Source organism: Procambarus clarkii, chromosome 48 (assembly GCF_040958095.1).
Source record: "Procambarus clarkii isolate CNS0578487 chromosome 48, FALCON_Pclarkii_2.0, whole genome shotgun sequence".
NCBI lineage: Eukaryota > Metazoa > Arthropoda > Malacostraca > Decapoda > Cambaridae > Procambarus > Procambarus clarkii.
The window spans coordinates 21573108-21591301 of record NC_091197.1 but is presented as its reverse complement, the minus strand read 5'-3'; the positions used below and the strand labels follow the sequence as shown (position 1 = coordinate 21591301).

Genomic DNA, 18194 nt, shown 5'->3' with positions numbered 1-18194 from the left:
CACACGAAAAACCGCCGACCGGAGGGAGGGAGGGAGGGTTGCCGGGGAGCCTCCGGGTTTCACCCAGAAAATGGCGTTTCATTACATTCAACGCTGGTATTCTGGGGGGAGCCCCGTCGGCTCCCCGGAGCTAACTACCCACAGAGGAAGGTCAAAGGGAAAGAACCGGGAGGCGGACACCACGCACCCCCCAAGAAGGCGAGACAACCGGCAGCAAACGCCAACCCAAGGTGCCACAGCCCCGAAAAGTCCCGGGAACAACACGAGAACAACGAGCAGCAAGGCCCCTGCACGAACACCAAAAATCCATGCCCGAAAGACCGCAAGGCCACGTCGCCCAGACGGCAGCGAGAGCAGCGAAACCACGAACGCCACAGGCATGAGGGAAGAACACAGGCATGAAGGAAGAACATAGGCAGCTTAGCCGCAAGAACACGGCTGACCACCCGGGACAGTATCACCCACGAACCGGGAAGAACAGAACCGGATCAACGCAAAACGCGCTCCGGACCCAAACACCGTGGCACGCAAACAACAGCGGAGGGCCGCCACTGAACACAAAAAATGACACACCCCCGGCCCGACCAACGAAGCACCAACAAACCCTGGACCCCTCCAGAACGCAGCAGCCCCACCCCGCGCCAGAAAAGATGGAGACTGCTGCCACCGAACAATCAAAATGCTAAAACCGAAGGAGCAAGAAAACTCAGCGACTCAACCCCCAGAGGCAAAGGCCAAAAGGAAAGAGCCGACGAAAAAACACACCGGAACCGAAGGGGCACTACCAACCGAGGAAAAAACAGAGCACGCTGGCCAGAGACCAGGATGGTGTAAGCAGCGCACGAACAGGCCGGAGGTGAAACGACGCACAAGACAGCTGACTAACGGTGCAGAAGCAACACCAAGACCGAAACCAAGCTGAAGCGGCTCCGCCCGCGCCGCACGAAAAGAGGCGACAGTATGTGGTAAGACGACGGCCCCCAACCCCCACCAGAAAACCAAGCCGAGAGTAAACCAAGCTAACAAGAGTAACCACCTAAGAATGGACAGGAAAAGGAAGGACCGCCAAAATACCCCATACTGCCGCCAAGAGAAGCACGCAGGTGGGACACCTACCACGAAAAAACCCGACCACCAACCAGAGGCGAGACAGCGAGGCAGAACATAAGCAGCCACAACAAAGCCCCTTCGAGCCCAGGAAAAGGCGGAGCCGCGGGAAGATCTCGGGCGCGACCACCGAAACCCAGGCGGCACAAGGAGATGGAACGTCTGCCGAACAGAAAAACTCCCCAAAGCATGCAAGCCCGCCAGGAGTTCAGAAACGACGGGTCCGACGCGAGACATCGCAAGACCCCCCAAAAAAAAACAACCAGCAGGGCAAGCTAGGAAACCAAAGAAGGCGGAAGGGTCACCACCAGAACAGTACCCGAACCAAGGGGTATGAACAACTGCAATAGACCGAGACAAGGAAGCACATCACAGGACACAGGCTGACAAACGCCTAAGAACACACGCAGAACACCCCTGCTGCAGAGGAGGCAGGAAGAAAGAGCAGAAGCACAAAAACCCCAGGATAACAACCAAGGGTGGACAATCAGGCAGGGACAGAAAAACCCCCACACAATCCCCAGGCACAAAACGGCAGCAAAGTGCCACTCCACAACCGGACACAGGAACAAGGACACGCCACCGTGAAACACAGTACCAATGCACACGTGCAGCAGCAGTAACAGGCACCACTGCAACATGCAACATGTAAATAGCAGCTCCCTTCTGCAAAGGCAGAGAACGGAGCAGGCAGACCCCAGACAGGGCCAACGGAGACACGACAAAACCCCGCAGGCCCAGAAACCTGCACCAGGCGACCGACGGCGGAGAAAACCCCGCTCGATACCTGCTGGATGAGGTACTGGGAGCTCTTTCACACCTCAAGCCCGGCCCAAGGCCAGGCTAGACCGGCCAGAGGGTGGCCCACCAGGCAGCTGCTAGGAGCAGTCCACCGGCCCACATACCCCCACAACCAGGACGGGCCGGAACTGCCATACGAAAACAGGCTAGTGCGCCCAGGAAGTCCACGGACGAACCAGCAAGAAGGCTTATGCTTGCAAGTAGGTCGTGTATCAAGCACAGACCTCTGATGGTAATACAGTGTTCCCCAAATGTGCCAATAGCACCACTGCACTCCACTGGTACTATCCCGCAAGTTCTACCAGATAGGCTGGACCCAAGAGCCAGAGCTCAAACCCTGCAAGCACAGCCAGGAGCCTTACCAGGTGAGTACAGAACCAACCCTACAACCCCCACACCTCACAACATTAAAAAAGGAGGGTCCCCTGAATGACTCCAGCATGGGTTGGACATGCACATGAGGGGGACAGGAAGGGTTGAAAAAGGGACAGTCACTGGTGTGCGAACGGTCTCAGTCGTACAAAAAGATACCTGAATAAAGACAGGTATATAAACAACTCCGCATCCAGCGCCCGGCCAAAAGACGCCAGACCGCAGAAACTCACCTGGCGAACGGTGGCACGAACTTGACACGACTCAACCGTGCCCAGAAGAACCAGGGAGCACCGCCAGGTGAAGACGCCAGAGCCGGACCCTGCAGGAGAGCAGGGAGAGGCGAAGGAGGCGGTCCCCACCCATGACACAGGGAAAACCGCGGTGTCCTCCCCACAACTGGGAACCATGACACCCCCGGCGCGAAGGGGCACATACCGCAGCCAGGGAGAAGAACGAGAGGCGAAGCACTGTAGCAAAAAGGGCGCAAAACACCAGCACTGAAACACCGCCCAGACCAAAAAAAACTCCACACCGCATGCGCATAACACGCTGGCCGAACCGCACACCCTCTCTGTGGGAAGGCGCCAGCCAGGACTACTGCACGAGAAAAGTAGCCAAAATAGGGAAGCAGGAGCAATAAAACCGGCCAAAGAAGCAAAGAGCCAAAAAAGAAGCCCAACGGGGCGACAAGCAGCCCAACCGGGCGACAAGCAGCCCAACCGGGCGACAAGCAGCCCAACCGGGCGACAAGCAGCCCAACCGGGCGACAAGCAGCCCAACCGGGCGACAAGCAGCCCAACAGGGCGACAAGCAGCCCAACAGGGCGACAAGCAGCCCAACAGGGCGACAAGCAGCCCAACAGGGCGACAAGCAGCCCAACAGGGCGACAAGCAGCCCAACAGGGCGACAAGCAGCCCCACAGGGCGACAAGTAGCCCAACAGGGCGACAAGGAAGAGGAGCCGACAGACGTTCCAATAATGCGGGAAGTAGCGAAAGCCTTCCCGTACCCTCGAGAACACAGAAGCCAACAATAGTCCCGAAGGCACACGAAGGCGCAGGCGCACCCGAGATCAGAAGTCACGCAGAACCCCATCGAACGAGGAAACATGACGAAAACACTGTCCCAAAAAGGGGTGGGAGGAAACATCCACCCACAGGAAGGAACCAACCGACTCAAAGGCCAAGGAACCGAGCCCGGGGAGGGGCCAACGCCCAACAGCACGTACGGCGAGTGGGGAGGAAAGATCCCACTCCTCGTAACCACAAGCCCCGCCTAGAGGGGGATAAAAACCCCCACAGGGTCCAATGGGGCCAAGGCCCCCCAAGTCAGCCCCTCCCTAGCCCCGGGAACCTACACGACAGGCCCCGGGGCCGAGCCGTTCCCCCAAGGCCCGGGCCGTACCAGAAAACCGGGGCAGCCGTGAAAACACTAAGGAAGGGAGCCCACTGGCAGACTCATACAACACGGCTGGAGGAACAGGCTCAAATGCCCCCGTCACTACCCCGGAAGGTGAATTCCCCGAGACTGCCCGAGTCTCAACACCACCAAAAACCCCGCCCCGAACCTACAGACGGTAAGGAACCGGATGCAGGCAGGAAGGGTGATCCAGGGGAAAGACAAGGGGGCGTAGATGGAACCAAAGCAACCAACACCCCCAAGTCCCAAAACGAACTACAACGCGGCAGCCCCGGGGCTCCCGGGGAGGAAACCACGAGAACGTTGCCACCACCAAGGCTCAAGCGCAACGCCCCTGCTGCCCGCACCCGCTTCGTTAGCACAACTGGGTAACCAAGCCACAACGAGCAACCAAACTCGCAGGACTCCGGGTCGAAGGTGTCACCGACCCCACAGGCAGCAGACGGAGGCAAAACAGAGAGTCACCCAGAGACAAAGGGTGAGAGCAACCCTCAAACTCGCTGGAAGCGAGGGGGAAACTCTGGGGTCACATCCATCGGACCCGCGCGCCCCCAGGGGTTTCCCAGGGTCCCGAGCGTTTACTATAAGAGGACTCGCGCTCAGGTAATCCCAGGCAGGGTACTGCTAACTGGCACCCAAAGCTACCAAACAACTTTCTAAGAGCTGAACCCCCGGGACGTGTACACTCACGGGGACCTAGCAGGGGGTACCACCAGAAAATACTCAGAACACAAGGGACGCAAGGGACAAGAACGAAGGCAGGTAGATAAACCCCCCCCACCAGGTAGATAAACAAAAAGAAAAAGAAAACCCCGCAAGAGGACAGCGTACCCAAGCGGAACAGAGCTGGCTGCTATGATTCGTAAAGACAAGCTGCACAGTACCCTGAGCCCCACCAGTGCAAAAACTGCCCCTTACTCTAAGGCGAACAAGGGAGACAGAACACCCGAGCACACAAAGAGCGGCCGAAAACCAAGCAGTAAATGGCCAAGCAGGGGCAGGACCCAAGGAACTTGTGGAAAGTGGCCCCAATCCCCAAGGGCAGTACTTACAGGGCACCTAGGGAAGGGAACCCTAGGCGCATGCAGCCCGAGTACTGGAGAATCACTCCCGGCTCACGCACCACCTAGAAAACAGACACCACACTCTAGGTACAGTGCTGAAACAACCACTGGAGCCGGAGCACATAACCGTTGCCTATAGCATCAGCCGAAGAACTGATGGGTGGATAGCCGGCGTGGGAGGTCTGGGGCTCCCCCTTCCCCCTCCCGGGGAGGGGGGAGCTGCGCAGACAGCGGCGCGGTGACGTATGACGTCATACTAGTTTCCTTGTTTTCTGTTGAAGAGTTCTATCCACTAGTTCGGCTTTAGGTAGCAATTTTCACCAGAATAGGGGTTTGTTTTGGAATGCTTACCTTTCTGGATGCTTGACCCGGTCGATGGCTGACATAGAATGCTTCCAACCACACGGGGGTTTCTATAGGCCATTGCTTCCCTTGCCTCTCTGAGGGGGCCAGGTTCTGGCCGTGGTCTCCGGTAGGCCCTAGAACTCCATACACATGACTGATGCCAAAGTCTGACATTAGCATATCAGCCGGTAAAGCTCCGGGGAGCTGACGGGGCTCCCCCCCCAGAAATTGCTACCAAAAGCCGAACTAGTGGACAGAACTTCCCAAACAGAAACGAGCAAATGAGCATGACATTACACGTCCCAGCGCCGCTGTCTGCGCAAATCAACCCCCACCCCCACCCTCCCCTGGAAGGAAAGAGGGGAGCCCCAGACCCACACACCAGCAATCCACACCTCAGTTCTGAGGCTAATGCTATAGCCAGAGGTCATTTGCTCTGGCTCCAGGCATGGTTCAGCTCTGTGCCTTGGTTGTGGTGGCTGTCTTTTCGGTGGTACGTGAGCCAGAAGTAATTCTTCAGCACTCATGCTGCATGTGCCTAGGGTTCCCTTCCCTAAGTGCCCGGTAAGTACTGCCCTTGGGGCTTCACCAACGCAAAGCCCCCGGGGTCTGACCCCTGTGATTGCGAGAGAGGCGGAAGGGACGTCCCCAAAGGAACCAGAACCGCCGATGAAGCCAAACCCGACACAGTGGGTAGAATTTCATCGCGAAGTTCAGGCTCCCGCACAGACCCTCAACGCAACCACCGGGTGATCCAGGAGCCCTCCAGAAACAGACGCAAGCGGAACCGCAGATGCAGGAGAGACTCCGGAGGGAGAGCCAAGGAAGCGGTCCGAGAGTCCTACACAAGGCCCAGCCATGCCCAAACCTGGGAGATAACCAAACGAGACTTCCTCCAGTTCACCAAAAACCCAAACCCGGCGAGCTGAGAAAGAACCTAATCCCTGGCTAGCAGAAAACTGGACCAGCTGGGAGCCCAAACCAGCCAGTCGTCGAAGTAGGCCAACACCCAAACGCCTAAAAGACGCAGACGGGCCACAACGACCCATATTAGGCGTGTGAACACACGAGGTGCCAGGTTCAACCCAAACGGGAAACAACGAACGCGGTAACCTTGACGCCCCACAACAAACGCGAGGCAGTCCCTGAACCCCGGATGAATAGGGTCGTGCCAATAAGCATCCCAGAGGTCCAGAGACACCATCCAAGCACCCGGCTCCAACAGGAGTCGAACCTGGGATAGTGTAGTCATCCAAAAGGAGGGGCAATGAACCCAGGGGTTCAGACGGGACGAGTCCAGAATGAACGCAGGTCCGCACAGTCCAGTTTCGGTACTGGGAACAGACGGGAAACCCATCTGAGGGACGTCGTCGTTTCGACCACGCCCAAGCGAACCCACTCCAGATGACTCGACAGACCGCAGGGAAAGAGACCTGCCCCGTCAGCTCCAGGCCCCCCGAAAGAGGAGGAGTCACCCAATGCCACCACAGGCCGAAAGAAATGACCCAAAATGCCCACAAATCGTGGGGCCAAGCGTGAGCGAACAGCGCAAGCCTCCCCCCCATCGCCCCGTCAATGGGGCAAACCGCGAAAGGGCTAGCACCCCTTACGAGACCCAGAACCTCGCACAACTCGACCACCGCGCCGACCAGACAAAGACAGGAACGAAGGCGGTGCAGAACCCGAACCGGGCACCCGTGGCCTACAACGACGAGAGGAACCATGAACCCTGGCACGATCCTTCAGGGAAGCCGCCTGGGACCCCCAGAGAACCAACAAGTCAGACATAGTCCGACAAGTAGCCAAAGCAGCCTAAATATACTGCGCCATGGCAGAATCTTCAAAAAATAGAGGACAAAAAGGGTCAGACATCCTAAGAGCCAGGGTCCAGGCCGATTCCAGGGAGAAGGCAAGCACTGCCTGCCAACATGCAAGTCGGGAAGCATAGAACAGGGAGACCGCATCCCGCAGGATTGCCGCAAACAGCTTCAGCAAGGCAGCCGACGAGTGGGTTGCCGAGCCAAAGTTACCGGACCCAGGGACGGCCCCGAGTGCCCCTACATCCTCCTCAAGCCAGTCCGAAGACAGCTCCAGGAGGGAAAAGAAATGCAAGGCCGAAGCCAAAAGGCCACGTGTGCCCATGTCCTCAGCAACCTGCGCAGTCGAGAGGGAGGGAACCTGCACATGGAGCTGCATCACGCCCACATCCCGGGGAAGGGCAGGGGCAAACAAGCACTCAATGAGGTGCTCCAGGTTGCCCCCTAGGAAAACCTGAACCACTGTCGCAGCCTCATGCCACTAAAGCATGAGGGTATGGCAGAATGACTGCCACGCCTCCAACGCAAGGACAGGGCAGGACAGGGCAGGGCAGTCCGCCAGCCAGGATGACTCCGGAACCTCGTAACGGACCCAGAAAGGGAACGAATTCCCAAACCTGAACGATGATGGATCCATCACCGAGGCATAATCCGGGTCACGCAGGAGGTAAGTCGCAAGGGCTGCCCGCACCGTAGAAGATTGGATGCGAGAAGCCAAAAACCTCCGGAAGGACAGAACTGACGCACCCGGGGGGGACACAGAACTGACGCACCCGGGGGGACACGGAACTGAACCCGGGGAGGGGAAGACACCAAATCCAATTCGTACGCAGAGGAGGGAGAAAAAGAGAACCCCACTTCTTGTAACAACAAGCCCTGGTCAAAGGGCAGAAAAATCCAGGCATGGTCCAGTCAGGCCTAAGGCCCCCAAGTCATCCCCTTCCCTGTCCTGGGATCCTCCTCCGCAGGACCCGGGGTCGAGTCATCTCCCACAGCACCGGCCTCAAAAGACATGGCCGGCACAGCCGTCCGTGTAAGCCGAACGGAAGAGGGCCCACTGGTCAGACCCGGTGGCTTCGGCAGGGACTCTAGACTCAAATGCCTCTGTCGCCACACCGGAAGGGGCATCCCCCCGAGACACCCCAAGCCTCAAGACCATCTAAACCCTGCTCCGGCTCTGAAACCCTCAGACGCTTCAGGGCCAGAAGCTGGGGGAGGTTACCAGAACGAACCACAGGAGGGGAAGGACAAGGGACGGGGGGAGACTAAACCATGGTCAAAGCGACCCCCACCCCCAAGTCCGGGTCCCTATAAGGAAAACGGGGCAGCTGCAGGGAATCCGGGTGAGCAACCAACTAAGTGTATTGCAACAACCTAAAATGCGCATGCAATGCCTGCGCTGCCTGTACCCTCATAAGATCATCACTTGACTGGGTAAATTGAGTCACTAGCAAGCAGCAGAACTCACCGGACTCAGGGTCGAAAGTGTCACCGACCTAACAGGCAGCATGACGAAGGCAAAGACAGTGAGGGTCAACCTGAGACAAGGGGACCGAACAACCCTCGAACTCGCACGAAGCGAGGGGAAGGGGACCCTGGAGACACATCCATTGGACCCACACGCCCCCAGGGGTTTCCCAGGGCCCTGAGCACTTAATGAGACTCACGCCCAGGTAACCCCCGGCAGGGTACTGCCAACCGGCGCCCAAAACTACCAAGCAAACTCACTAAAAGCTGCACCCCAGGGATGTGTACACTCACGGGGACCTAGTAGGGGGTACTACCAGAGAAGAACTGTAATAGGTCAAGCACAAGTGGCCAAAAAGCAGGGCAGATCCCCCCCACAAGGCAAAAAGAAATAGAAAACCCCGCAAGAGGACAGCGTACCCTAGAGGAACATAGTCGGCCGCTACTCAGTGAAAACAAGCTACGCAGCGCCCCACACCTCGAACTAGTGCAAACTGCCTCTTACCCTAAGGTAAACAAGGGAGACAAAACACCCAAGTACACAAAGGGCAGGCAAAAAACCGAGCAGTAGGCCAGCAGAGACAGGACCCAAGGAACTTGTGGAATGTAACCCCAAGCCCCAAGGGCAGTACTTACAGGACACCTAGGGAAGGGAACCCTAAGGGCATGCAGCCCAAGTACCGGAGAAAAACTCCTGGCTCTCGCACCCCTAGAAGACAGCCACCATAATCAAAGGACAGTGCTGAAACTATGTCTGGAGCCAGAGCACACAACCGTAGCCTCTATCATCAGCCTAAGAACTAAAGGGTGGATAGCCAGCGTGTGGGGTCTGGGGCCCCCCTTCCCCCTCCCGCTGAGGTGGGAGCTGCGCAGACAGCGGTGCGACGACGTGTGATGTCATGATCGTTTCCTTGTTTCGTTTAGGGGAGTTTTATTCACTTGTTCGACTTTTGGTAGCAACATTTTCACCAGAATAGGGGTTTGTTTTGGTATGCTTACCTTTCTGGGTGCCTGACCCGGTCGATGGCAGACTTAGAATGCTTCCAACCACACGCGGGTTTCTATGGGTCATTGCTCCCCTTGCCTCTTCTGAGGGGGCCAGGTTCTGGCTCGTGGTCCCCGGTAGGCTTATAGAATTACATACACATGACTGATGCCAAAGTCTGACATTAGCATATCAGCCTAGTAAGCTCTGGGGAGCCGAAGGGGCTTCCCCCAGAAAAAAAAACAAGTTTTTTTTTTCCCATCACAGATGTGACATCTATATAGTACGTATATAAAAACCCGCTCGGATGCGAATGGAGCCGGTCTCTCCCCAACCACCCCCACCACTGACAACCCCCCCCCCCTACATCCCATACTCTCTCTTAAAGGTTATACGGTTCAACCACATGACTATCCCTGCCTCCCTACTTGCCATCCAGCCTGCCTCCCTCTCTGCCTGCCATCCAGCCTGCCTCCCACTCTGCCTGCCATCCAGCCTGCCTCCCATCCAAGCCAGCCAGCCCGGTCTGTCTGTCTGTCTGTCTGTCTGTCTGGTCTGGTCTGGTCTGGTCTGGTCTGGTCTGGTCGGCCCGGGGCCCAGCCAGCCAGCCAGCCAGCCAGCCAGCCAGCCAGCCTGCCTTTCTCTCCCTCCCTAATTCTCACTACTTCCCTCTCTTCCTGCCTCCCTCCTAGCATCTCTCCCTCCCTTTCTCACTAATTCTCCCCCTCTCTCACTGATTCTCCCCCTCTCATACTGCCTCCCACCTAAGCTCTCCCATCCATTCACCCACCAGTCAGCCATCACTGACGCAGTGCGTGCATTTGGAGCCGACATGGTGCACATATGTTTCTTGATTGTGCAGATAAGTAAAACAAAAGCACAGAATGAATATTCCAGCCTTATGACAATTCAAAATACTAGGAATAATAGGCCAAGAATCTGTTAAGTTACAGTGGGCAAACTGGACCATCTCCCACCCACCACCACAGGCCGGCGTGACGCTTGGCGGACCCCTTCCTACCCGAACAACTCCCCAACCCCAATCGGGAAACTGGAAGTTTCGGATAACTAAAGTTCGGAAACCAAGTGGTGCTCTGTAGTACACATGTGTGCTATATGCCTAAAATTAAAATCTGTTGACATACTGAAAATGGCACAAGCCTTGATATAATGGGTCCAATTCCACAAAGTCATTCTATCAAGGTTCAGCTATATTTTTCTGGTACAATACCTCTAAAATTAGAGTTATTACCAGAAGCAAAATACAAAGAATATTGAAGGATTGATGATAAGGAGCACATAAGACAACAGCATAATTATAGTCATGAGCACCAGCCAGACAAACTCTACAGTATAGATACATACTTAACTATACATCAAAGTTGAATTTCTAAAGAACTTAGGATATAACAGAGCACCACTTGGTTTTCAAAACCCTTGGGGACGAGACCCGTCGGTTATCGTGTAAGTTTGTAAATGAGAAATGGAGGAAAATGGAGAGAGACAAATCTAAGGGAAAAAATCGACAGGTTCATAGCATGAATGCGACAGTATTTTGTTTGCACTCGCCAATTAGAGAAGTCCTGATCCACTTCTCCCTCAGGAGTGACAGGACCAAAGAGCCAAAGCTCAACCCTGCAAGGACAATTAGATGAGATTATTTATTAATCTTGTCATTATTTATCAATCTTGTAATTGTCTCAATTAGATGAGACAATTAGATGACAATTAGATTTCATCAACTGTGCCCACTCTCAAGCTAAACGAAATTTCTTTCATCCTAAACCTGCTTCCAACACTAGTAGCACTGTACTCTGCCTTCCCTTCATATCTGAACTCAAAACTTTTACCAATACCTTTCGTCCTCTTGACATTAAACTCGCCTTTCGACAAACTAACACACTTCGTAGCAATCTAGTTCACACTGCTCCTCCTGCTTCTAATGCTGCTGGTGTCTACTCTATTTCCTGTTCATCTTGTCCTCTCCAATACTTTGGCGAAACTGGCCGTACACTGAATGACAGACTTAAAGAACACAAGAGAAGTGTTATGTCTGCAGACACTAACAATGCTCTCTTCTGCCATGTGAGGGATTCTAATCATCCCATTGATTGGTCTTCCTCCAAAATAATCTTTCCTGCCGCTACTCTACACAGACGCCGTCTTGTAGAATTGGCTCTTATACACAATGTACCCAACATGAACTTGAGTCCTGGCTTTGTTGCTGTGGACTCTTCCCTGTCACAGTATATACTCAAATGCTCTAATCTTTCTAACAAACGTGACTTAACATAAGCTTTCCCCCTTCCATTTCTTTCTTTCTCTTTCCTTTTCTTTCTCTCTTCTCCCTTTTTCTGTTCATTGTCTTCTCCTACGCTCCCTTGCTATCATCATCTTAATCCTATTACTATCTCCTTCGGTGGTTATAATAGGAGCTGCCTCGTATGGGCCAATAGGCCTGCTGCAGTTCTCATTACTACTATCCCCTACACCTGACTTTCCTCCTCAGCTCTCTCTTGCCTATTTATTGCCTGTCCCTACCTCCTCATCACAATCAACTTGAGAATGGTCCAGGACGGACCGAAACGTCGTCGTCCCTTCAATTTCTAGTGTGTGGTCTGGTCAACAATTAGATGAGTATAACTATGTGAGAACACCCTCACTGCTGCTGCCCTCCCCATCTAATACAATAAAGCATTCATGAAATAAGTATTTTTATAACTTTTTATTATCCTAATAATATTACTGAGCAAAACCCGTAACCAAAAATATATATGATGCACATTTAAGAAACAAATCTGGCTAACGGGTTGAGGGTGGTTAGGCTTACCCGAGCCAGCCAGTCCCTCCCCCACCACCGACACACTTCCACCCGCATACACACACTCTCAAAGGTCACGTGGCTCACCTCAATACCCATCCATCCCTTCCTGCCTGCCTGCCTGCCTGCCTGCCAACCTGCCTCCTTCCCAGCCTGCTAGCCTGCCTGCCAGCCTGCCTGCCAGCCTGCCTGCCAACCTGCCTCCTTCCCAGCCTGCCAGCCTGCCTGCCAACCTGCCTCCTTCCCAGCCTGCCAGCCTGCCTGCCAGCCAGCCAGCCAGCCTGCCTGCCTGCCTGCCTGCCTGCCTGCCAACCTGCCAGCCTGCCTGCCAGCCTGCCTGCCAGCCTGCCTGCCTACCTGTCTGCCAGCCTGCCTGCCTGCCTGTCTGCCAGCCTGCCTGTCTGCCTCCTTCCCAGCCTGCCAGCCTGCCTGCCTACCAGCCTACCTGTCTGCCTGCCTGCCTGCCTACCAGCCTGCCTGCCTGCCTGCCTGCCTGCCTGCCTGCCTGCCTGCCTGCCTGCCTGCCTGCCTGCCTGCCAGCCTGCCTGCCAGCCTGCCTCCTTCCCAGCCTGCCTGCCAGCCTGCCTCCTTCCCAGCCTGCCTGCCAGCCTGCCTCCTTCCCAGCCTGCCTGCCAGCCTGCCTCCTTCCCAGCCTGCCTGCCAGCCTGCCTCCTTCCCAGCCTGCCTGCCAGCCTGCCTCCTTCCCAGCCTGCCTCCTTCCCAGCCTGCCTGCCAGTCTGCCTCCTTCCCAGCCTGCCTGCCAGCCTGCCTGCCAGCCTGCCTCCTTCCCAGCCTGCCTTCCTGTCTGCCTGCCTTTCCCTCCCTCCCTAATTCTCCCATCTTCCCTCACTACTTCCCTCTCTTCCTGCCTACCTCCTAGCATCTCTCCCTATCTCCCCCTCCCTCCCTTTCTCACTAATTCTCCCTCCCTCTCTCATAATGCCTCCCACCTAAGCTTCCCCACCCACTGGTCAGCCATCACTGACACAATGCATGCATTTGGAGCCGACATGGTGCACAGATGTTTCTTGATTGTGCAGATATGTAAAACAGAAGCACAGTAAGAACATTCCAGCCTCATGACAATTCAAAATACAGTAATAGGAATAATAGGCTGTGAATCTGTGAAGTCACAGTGGGAAAACTGGACCATCTCCCACCCACCACCACAGCCCGGCGCGCCGCTTGGCGGACCCCTTCCTACCAGCATGACTCCCCAACCCCAATTGGGAAACTGGAAGGTTCAGATAACTAAAGTTCGGAAACCAAGTGGTGCTCTGTAATAAGACTAGTTCTATTCATTTTATATTAATGAAAAAGTTTAGTGCTAAAACTCAAATTCATTTCACATACACAAAGTACACCAACCTGTAATGCAACCACCAGCTGCGGGAAAATGTCTCGGACAATGCAGAGAGGCAGTTTTAGGACGAGGGTCAAGCAGGATGCCAGAAGTTGATCCCTGTACTGACGACAACGCTGAAGCAACTCCCTGATGTAACTTGTTAGGAGGTGAATAACAGTCTCCACTGTAGGATCCTGATGGATTACATTAAAATATTTTGCAACTGTGTTAAAACATGCAATTATAATATACAGTACTCAAAACCATGCCAGTTATTACACTGTGCACTATTTAATGAATGAATGGAGCTACGTCTTGCTAAGTATATACGATTGTTCGATATTGCCGACAGTGGTAAATTGTTGGCAAATTATATACCACACATGTATATATATACATGCAGATATTTTACTGTAAATAAAGTAATATTGACAATATTAAAAATACACTTCCCTCCCCCAAAGAAGCTGAATAACCTGGTCATCTTCTAAAATGCCACAACATTGTGCATTATGCAGTGTATATTAATTCACTGTTTGATGTGCATCCTAAGGTCTCTTTTCAGCCTGTCCTCCGAAGGTTTCCCAGCGTCAAGAAAATGGTCAAATTAAAGTGCCCTCTCTTAACCTACCAGAGGACCCAAAACAAGAAATGGGACAGTAGGTTACTTTTGCAAGCCACTTCCATTTTCAAGTACTGTACAACAAGTTTTGCCCTCATGTAACGCATACAATCGAAATTTGACGTTTTTTGTAAGAGGACAAGTTGCTCTATTAGCTACTCCCTAAGACTTATAATTATGTCAAGTGAGTGGCATGTACACAAGAAACACGCTGCACAGTCCTGATACACTAAATATATCTGATCACGTCCAGGAGGGGAATTCAGATTGTTATTTTACAGTTTCTGGCATGATTAACATTTCATTTCTGGAGTGCTCCCTCTCAGTGGCTCCCCACAGCATATGCACTGGTACCCCAGGATCAATATCATTTCACCAGGTATCTAAGATAATCTCAAACTAGTGGGAGCAGGAGACCAAGATCCTATTCCTTCAGCAGAAGCTGGGCAGCTGAGAGCATATGATCACACTTCGAGGAAAACTGTCAATAGAGAGTGGCAAACACTTGAGAAATGTTTAGAATACCAAATTAAACTCAAAACTAACCTAAATAACCAAAACACTTCTTCACTGCTTACCCCTGATGCCACCAGACTGCAGTGTTAGTCAACCAGTAGTCCAACACTGCTTGGCCTTTCTCTTTTGCCTGTTGCCGTACCTCACACCAGCATCTCTAAAGACAATTTCTATTTGCTAAATAACTGTTTTGTGTACACTGTCTTTTATGGTACAGTGTTGGGTTTCTATACTATTAGCATGAAATTTGCCAGTCGCCTTTTTTTTTCCAGCCAACTTAACACTTACGCATCGTGATGACATTCTCGCAGTTGTTAAAACAATACAGGTAGTGACATGACTTCAACGCAGTCAACAATTAAAATATTAAAATATTTGTAAAAACTCCTTTTATTGTTTCATTATCAAGGGAATTGTTTTAAAATGTGCGCCAATGTCTTCCCACTCTCTGTAAACCCGACGTGGCATCACGACATCCCTGTGGGTGACCACGTGACGATGTACTTTATCATATGGTATTGGTAATGTTTTTGTTCAATTTGACCTTGTATGCATAAATAACTTTAGAACATTCTTTTGCGAACAATTTGATACCAAAATAAACAACGAAGCATGCAAATTGAGGTGATAAAACTGAGAAGAGTATAAACATTGGAGTGTGGTTGTACGCTCATGGGGCAACACGCAGCCTACCTTGCGGTGCGCTGCGGGTGACCCGCCGAGCCAGGAAAGGTGCTAAAATATGGTTTCAGGATTATCATCCCTGGCTGGCCTGTTAAAGATTGTCTGTGAAAAAGTTATCTTATATTATCTGATAATTCCTCATGAGATTGAACTCATTAAGTCCTTGCCCATCTCGGGTCGTGCCTTGGAACTTCGTTGCCAGAAGTGAAAATTTAAGGTCTTTTAGTGATATTATGATGCATAGATGAACAAATCCACAAGGCCCGTGATGAGGATTCGAACCTGCGTCCGAGAGCATCCCAGACGCTGCCTTAATCGACTGAGCTACGACATGGTCAAAAGGAGTTGAAACCGAAGTTCTACTGAACTTACTGGATCCTGCAGCCTCTCCGAGGCACAAACCAGGGTTTTACACAACTCCCCCCATGCACTCGAGCTATGTCAATAGGCTGTTCTCCCTTTTCGCTCTTACTTCATTACACACAGAAATCCCAATTGCGTGATGCATCAAATGAACAAATCCACAAGGGCCGTGACGAGGATTCGAACCTGCGTCTGAGAGCATCCCAGACGCTGCTTTAATCGACTGAGCTACGACATGGTCAAAAGTTGAAACCGAAGTTCCGAGTGCATGGGGGAGTTGTGTAAAACCCTGGTTTGTGCCTCGGAGAGGCTGTAGGCTCCAATAAGTTCAGTAGAACTTCGGTTTCAACTCCTTTTGACCATGTTGTAGCTCAGTCGATTAAGGCAGCATCTGGGGTGCTCTCGGACGCAGGTTCAAATCCGCATCACGGCCCTTGTGGATTTGTTCATTTGATGCATCAAGCAATTGTGATTTGTGTGTGTAATGGTGCCTAGATTCGTAATCATTTAGGTGTGGGGGTTCCAGCATTCATGGTCTGGCTAAGTTGCTCTAAGCAAGTGGCATTTAGCAGCAAGATTTTTTATTGATGGTACCACAGGCACAACTGGAAAACACTATACAATGGGGCCTCGACTTACGATGCTAATCTGTTCCTCTATTCCCAGAGACGGATTGTAAGTCGAAATATCGTAAGTCAAAGCAATTTTTCCCATAAGAAATAAAGGGATTTGAATTAAACCGTTCCTCACCCTCCAAAATATTAACATACAAATACATTTTATACTGAATACAATGTTTTTTTCTAACTACAATACAGTACCTACGTTTATCTTACCTTTATGGAGGGCTCTTGATGGCATATGGAAGATGGTGATGAGGGGGGGAGGAGAGTTGTTACTGTTTGGAAGGGGAGTCCCCTTCCATTATCACATCAGGCAGTGATGCTTTCTCTGGGGTACTCTCTCTCCTACGTTTTGCCTGAATACCACTAGGACCTGGTTGTGGTTCAGTGCTTGTTTGTCTCACTACAAATTTGTCAAGAGACATTTGTTTTTCCCCTTTGTTTGTCTGTAATGAAGCATCACTTTAGCACCCATAATGTCCTTTTTCTTAGCCTGTATGGTGGATATCGTTGACTGAGATTTGTTGTACTGCCTAGCCAGTCCAACAACCAGCACACCATCTTCATATTTACGAATGATCTCTTGTTTCTGCTCTATGGTCATCCTTACATGGGATCTCATATGTTGAACCTTACCACTGCTTTCCTGGGACTCATGGAGTGATATATAATAATTACTTTAATGTTCAAAATGCAAAAAATCACCACAAAAGCGAAATTTCTTATAGGCGTGATCGTCACTAAGCAGGCAGCTGTAGTAAACTGAGGCAGGTCAGCCGCATGACCAGGAACCACGCGCTCGGTCGACCCGAACGTGTACCAACAAATATCGTAAGTCAACGACACCATCAGATGTCAAGTAGCTTTTTTCGATGAAATTTACATCGTAACTCGAAATTATCGTAAGTAGGGCAATCGTAAGTCGAGGTGCCACTGTATGCACATCAGAGTCCCATGGCTATACAATATCTTCCCAGCAACCGTAAAAATATTACAAAAACAAAAAGTGGACATGTTCAAGAAACAGTTAGGCAAATTCCTGCAAGAAGTTCTGGACCAAATGAGTTGTAGTGAGTATCTGGCCTTGCGGGCTGCTCCAAGCAACAGCCTTTTAGACCAAGTTATCAAGTCAACCCTGGTCCCAGGTTGGGCTTGGGGAAAAGAAGAACTTTCAGAACCCACTCCAGGTATACATCAGTTCAAGTATTTTTTATCTACTCAGAAGGAGGTTCTGGTAGATTTACATTCCTAACTGGGTGTAGTGATCATTTACTCTACTTAATTCCAAACCTATCATGAATGTCATGCATCACGAATCAGGGGTGCGAGAAGCAAGAGCTGTTCGTTCTAATGTTGTTGCTATGGTAGTGGTCTACTGTGCCTCTGATTGTCACTAATCAGGCAGATTGGAGTTTTTTTTTTTTTTAGTCAATATGTCTTGCTCCAAGATTGGCTATTGAACTCAAAGGTAAGGATAATGTGTAATTTCCATTCCATGCTTTGACTAGGCTTCAATTTTGCTTTCACTCTTCCACAAAGGTTTCTCAGATTGTTCTTTGTGAGCAGCATCTTTACAACATTTAGGCACTCGCTTTCCTCAATGATTACCTTAGGCCCTCAGTTTTTAGCCAAGCATTTAACTCTTCAGGTACTATCACACATGATTTTCTGGGCACGTGCCAGAATTCCCAGCTCATTCCAGCCCAGTTTCAGAATAATTCTGGGTTAATTTAGAATTCCAAAATAAGGGTTCTTTTGTACTCTTCATTGCCGTCACTTGAGCTGCTTATGAATACTGCTTCATTCTGGATGAATGAAAGCGAGTCTCCAGTTGTCACTCA

The 18194-nt window shown here is 51.8% G+C and overlaps 1 protein-coding gene across 1 annotated transcript in view; it reads right to left on the bottom strand.

The window, feature by feature from the left end:
• LOC123764810 (DNA-dependent protein kinase catalytic subunit) overlaps window positions 1–18194 on the bottom strand; it is a 746996-nt gene that overhangs the window by 479236 nt on the left and 249566 nt on the right. The window contains exon 14 of the mRNA XM_069302649.1: window positions 13569–13739. Coding sequence (XP_069158750.1) covers window positions 13569–13739 — 171 coding nt within the window. The remainder of the gene's footprint in view (window positions 1–13568; window positions 13740–18194) is intronic.